Below are 5833 nucleotides of genomic sequence, written 5' to 3' on the forward strand. Positions count from 1 at the left end.
TTAGGGCGAAAAGTACCGGAAGAGATGTCGCAAACGAGGGAAATTTCGCAGTCTGGAAGTTGGGCATCTTCGAACTTCAGAAAATTCTCTTGGAGTCGCAACACCTCAAGCTCGCTGTCGTCCTGTTGCGCAGTAGCCATGGCTGTGAACTCGACTGGTGGGCCCTCATCCATAGTTGCGTAGATTTCTATTCGGGAAAGCGCGTCAGCAATCGGGTTGTCTTTGCCACTGATGTGCCGGATGTCACTAGTAAATTCATATATGTGGGCAAGCTGGCGGATCTCCGTGGGTTGTGGGCAGAGTTGGTACCGGTCGATTTAAACATAAGCGGCTTGTGATTGGTGAGGATATGGAACTTCGACCTTCTAGGAAGTGTCGAAAGTGCTTGACAGCCAAATAGGTCACGAGCAGTTCACGACGAATGTGCTATAACGACGCTCGGTCTGCGAGAGCTTCCATGAGAAGAAAGTGACCGGCTGCCGGACTCCGTCGACCAACTGCTGCAGGACTGACTTCTCCTAAGGCGACGTCCGAGGCGTCCACTGTGAGTGACGTGATGGCGTCACTCTTTGGATGCGCGAGGAGTGTTGCATTAGCCAGAGCTTCCGTGATGGAACTGAAAGCAGTTTCTGCATCGCTCGTCCAGAAGATGGAAGCGTTGAGCTTCGTTTGACCGGATAGAAGCGCATGGTGTGGTTGCAAGATGGCAGCGCAACGAGGAATAAAGCACTGGTAATAGTTGGCAAGCCCAAACGATTCACGTAGTTTCTTCGTAGTTGTTGGTCGTGGAAACTGCAATATAGCTTCAACACGCACGGTCAGTGGGGAGATCCCACGTGAATCAACGTGATGGCCGAGAAGTCCAGTGAGGAAACGCCGAACTCGCTCTTTGATCCGTTGACGGCTAGTTCATATTTGAAAAGTCGTGTGAAAACCTGACGCAGGTGAAGTTCGTGATCATGTGAAGTGGTGCTGAAGACAACGATATCGTCGATGTACGCGAAGCGGAAGGTCAAAACACGAAGTACCTGGTCCACCTACCGTTGAAAGATTTGTACGGCGTTTCGTAGACCAAGGGCATACGGGTGTATTCAAACATACCAAAAGGTGTTAGTATGGCAGTCTTCGCTACGTCGGAAGACTCGAAAGGTATTTGGTGGTATGCCTTTACTAAGTCGATTTTGTAAATACGGTGGAACCATGCAGCAATGCCGTAAAGTCCTGGATGTGTGGTACCGAATAGCGGTCCAGTACCGTTACTTTGTTGAAGGCGCCGCAGTCACCGCTTGTTCTCCAGTTACCTGAGGGCTTGTGAACCATGTGTAGCGGTGACAACCAGGCACCGGAAGAGGGGTGGACGTATCCGAGTTAAGGCATGAGCTCGAATTGTCGGCGTGCAATCTTGCAGCGGTAAGGAGTGAGACGACGAGCACGTGCAACACCAGTGCTCCTACTGTCACTATGTGATGAGTGACATTGTGGCGTCTCGGGTCTTCAAAAGATGGAGGACGAAAGAGGTCAGAAATTTCTTGCAGAAGCGTAGACCACGGCGGGGAGACTTTGGTATGAGCTTGCACGAGATGCAAGGGTGGCAAATATGATGTTACGCCCTGAACTGTGAGGAGGGTCTCAGAATCCACGAGACGGCTATGTCGTAGGTCTACCACAAGCTTAAAATGCCAAAGAAAATCCGCACCGATGAGATGTATATGTACATTGGCGATTGAGAAGATCCACTTAAACGTGCGCCTCAGGCCGATGTCAAGCTTGACAGACCTCTGTCTGTAGGTCCGTATGGTCGAACCATTCACTGCATTTAGAGGCGGTGAGGTCTCGTGTCGTCGGTGGTCCTCCGACGTAGGAGGGACAACACACCCTTCGACACCTGTGTCTATGAAGTAGCGGACTTTGGTGACGTGGTCCGTGACGTGCAGTAGGCGGATGTATGTCGAGCCTGAAACACTGGCCGCCGTCAGTGCGTGGCCCGTGCGTTTCCCGCAAACTGGCATGGCTGTTTACACTGACGAGTTCAAGCTACGTATTGGTAGCGGTACCAGCAGACACTTAGAGGCGGACTTGGTGATCTTTCGCGGCTTTGGCGCCATCGTCGTGATGCGTTGCGGCCGCGGTCTGTCTTCATTGCGCTCAGATTAGTGGCAAACTGGTCCGCCTTGCCCTTGAGCGCCTTGTTTGCTTGCACATGGCGGTCCAAGCAGTCGTCGTGGACTGGTGCAGAGAGGATAGGTTAACGTGGTCTCCAGATCACAGATATGGACGGCACACCGATATCCATATTGTTGTCGGCCATTCGCGCTAGTGAGTCGAGGGTTTCTGTAGACGATACGCTCAAAATCATCCGCACCTGCTGTGGCAGTCCCTGTAAGAAGATTTCACGTAGGATCGATGCGTATGCGTCCAATGCAGCAGACTGGTCGTCGATCAGGAGTCGCATGTGACGCAGAAGCTCCGTAGGCGTTCGGTCACCCAGTTCTTCCGAAGCGAGTAGCTGCTGCAGCCTACGCTGTTTCGACTCAGTTGTCGGGTGTATGAGCTCATCTTTAAGGGTGTCGTAGGGGTTGTCAGGAGGTAGAGCACGCAGAATGTCTCTTACAATTGCAATGACAGCAGGTGGTAATGCACCGATGACGTAATCGTTCCTCGCTGTTTGCGACGTTACCCGATGTCGTTGGAAGACTGGCTCGACACTGGGAAACCTGAGTTCAGAGTCCGCCTGCGAAAACTCGGAGAACCTGAGGTTAGCCACGAAAGGTTCAGATACCGCGCGATTCAGTGAGGCGTCGCTGTTGGCTGTGGTGTGCATGGTCAGCCCAAAACAAACGGGGCTGAAGAAGCAAAGTTGGCCGTGACGCTGGGTGCGTTGACGAAAGGGCGAGTAGGTGCGCATTGCCACTCGGAGTCCGGGTCACCACTTGTAGAAAGACGTGCGGCGTTTGGTTTCCCACAAATTTTATTTTATCTCTGCTCTGGCATGGACGTCACACAGACGTTGCCGTTTTTGCTGGCCTCTTCTTCTCTCGTGCTGTCTCAAACACGCGGAGCAGCTGCAGCTCAACTTCTTCGTCTTCTCCGAGATGCTGACGGCTTGCCATCTATCTATCTATCTATCTATCTATCTATCTATCTATCTATCTATCTATCTATCTATCTATCTATCTATCTATCTATCTATCTATCTATCTATCTATCTATCTATCTATCTATCTATCTATCTATCTAGCCGCCTACGACATTTAGCTCTCCTGGGCGTTTCGCGTCTTGTTGACCTCCTGCAGCTGCCTTTTATTTCCTTCCTCCTCCTTCCTTCCCGGCCGTTTGAGTAATAGTATCAATACCAAACTTGATATGTCGTAACATGACCGTACGAAGAACACAGTTGACTAGTCATAACATGAAAATCATGATATGTATGTAATGAATATCATGATTTACATCTCACGGTCCTGCAGCTTTTGTGGTGGTTTCGTTCACATGGCATGTTGCAACAACTATATGGGGTGGCATGATTGCATAGCGAACACAAGCGACAGACCCTAACATGAAAGTTAGAACGTGCGTGTCAAGTAACAACATCACTACAGGCCACGCTCATGATGCGCTCGCGGCCGTTTCTCTAGAGTTACATAAACGAAATTTGTTATTACAGTACGTGAATGGATGACGAAAGTATATGACAAGTGCAAACATGATAGTCTTGAGATGCGTGTCTTGTAGCGAAATGACCGCATTCCACGCTCATGATGCGCTGGTGGCCGTTTCTCTAGCGTCACGTATACAAAATTTGGTATTACGGAACGTGAATAGATGACGAAGGTATGATACTGGTGCAAATATGATAATCATGAGATGCGTGTCGTGTAACAACTACACTACATGATGCGCTCGCGGCCGTTTCGCTAGCTTCACATGTACCCAACTCAGTATTACAGGACGCGAACGGACGACATAGGTAAATGACACATTCGAACATGATAATCACGACATGCGTGTCATGTAAGGATATGACTGCCACACTGATGATGCGCTCACAGCCGTTTTGCTAGCTTCACATATGCCAAATTTGGCATTACGTGACACCAATAGATGACGAAGGTATGTGACTGGTGCCAACATGATAATAATAAGATGTTTGTCACGTTAGAACATGACTGCATGCCACACTCATAGCATGCTCGCGGCCGTTTCGCTAGCTCGACAAATGCTAAATTTGGTATTACGATGCGTGAATAGATGACGAAGGTAAACGACACATTCAAACATGAAAATCATGACACGGAAGCCATGTACGGCATCTTATACCTCCACCTCGTAGCGTTCTGCTGATTTTAAAGTGACATAGCAACAATTCTCATTCGTGCTTCGTATACCACCGATTCTCACTGTGCGTGGGATCTGCAAATTTTTTTCATCCAAAGGACATAAAAAGTATTGTACTCTTTGGGATACACTAAGAGTTCTTAGTGCCATCATCACCGTCTTCTCTTCACCACCGCACCGTGCCTCTAGTGCACTTGAAGCTGGCTCGAGCAGCACGAGATAAGAAGGGGTACACGCCCCTGGTTTGTCGGACGCTGGCAGCCACCGCGGCTCCACTTCAAGCCTTGAATAAAGTGGCAAGATTAGCATGGCCCCGTCGGCCCCTCACGACGTCGTCTCCATCGTTTTTGTAGCGTTAGCTACACTGGCCTCGCTGAGCCACTTTCGCCTGGCACTGGTCTGCGCATGCGCAATAATACTCCCCTACCACCGCGTGTGGCTCGCCGCCGGTGTGCGCGCGATTCGATGCGCTGCGCAGACGATCAGTGGTGTCACGCACCGGAGCCGGCACCTCCCTCGCACTCGGCCGCGGCCGCGCGCGACTCGCTGCCGCCGGTGTGCGCTTTCCAGACAGGTGCTGTCATAGCCTTGGTAGACATATGGACGCCGACGCGTGCATCTTCCCAGTGCTGTCGCCATCTGACACTGCACTGGAGCCGCTAGCGCCTCTGACTGACTCTCTTTGTGTTCCTTTGAAGGACAAGTTTAACCTCGACTTAGCCAGTGTTCCAACTGCACAGACGACCAAATGGGGAAGCACCATTGATCTTGTCTATCACAGAAAGACCAACTCCAAATACCATGTCGGGGCCATAGAGACGGCAGCGTGTTACTTGACTGACCACCAAGCCGTCTTTGTGGCAATAGAGAGGCTACCTGGACGTTGAGCAGAAGATATACTTGTGCCACATAATACGTATGCCGTGTGTGTGTCATTGCAGCAGCAGTAAGCATGATGATCAAGCTAATCCTAGACACTCTGGAAAGCTAAGAATACTCAGCCGAACCTTTGCTAACACTACGTATATCCTGGCATAGCTGAGCTAAGCCACTGCCGTTTTTTACTCTAGCCACTACAGTGATAATCCGGAGAACGCGCCTTTCGACGAGCCGTCAGCTGCGATGTGTCCATGACTCTGCTCACCAGTGCCGTCATTCCAATCGACCTACCCCAAAGTATAGTTCATGCAGCTTGAGCCCGTTATTGCGGGGATTGGCGTCACGTGCCAAATGCTGTTGCACGCCATTCTTCTCGACGCCCTTCCAGTAGAACTGCGACATCTCGCTGCCACTAAAAGCTCCAGCCCGCAGCCATCCGATGACCTCTGCTCTGCGGTGGTCATCTATGCCCTCGGCTGATGATACTGTAGGAATGCTCACCACCCGCTTGTCTTAGCCGACCTCCACGGCCCACACCTCTGATGCGTCAGGCTCCACGATGGCAACCTCACGGCGCGTCCTGCAGCCTGCCACAGACACTGTCATTGCCCAACCTGCC

General features: G+C 51.0%; 1 protein-coding gene across 1 annotated transcript; it reads right to left on the minus strand.

Annotated features, from left to right (window-relative positions):
* Positions 1–2245: 2245 nt before the first annotated feature.
* Positions 2246–2821, minus strand: LOC142787025 (uncharacterized). The gene has a single exon (XM_075884644.1). The coding sequence runs from the start codon at positions 2819–2821 to the stop codon at positions 2246–2248; it is 576 nt and encodes a 191-aa protein (XP_075740759.1).
* Positions 2822–5833: the final 3012 nt, after the last annotated feature.

The sequence above is a fragment of the Rhipicephalus microplus genome, unplaced genomic scaffold (genome assembly GCF_043290135.1).
Source record: "Rhipicephalus microplus isolate Deutch F79 unplaced genomic scaffold, USDA_Rmic scaffold_42, whole genome shotgun sequence".
Lineage (NCBI taxonomy): Eukaryota > Metazoa > Arthropoda > Arachnida > Ixodida > Ixodidae > Rhipicephalus > Rhipicephalus microplus.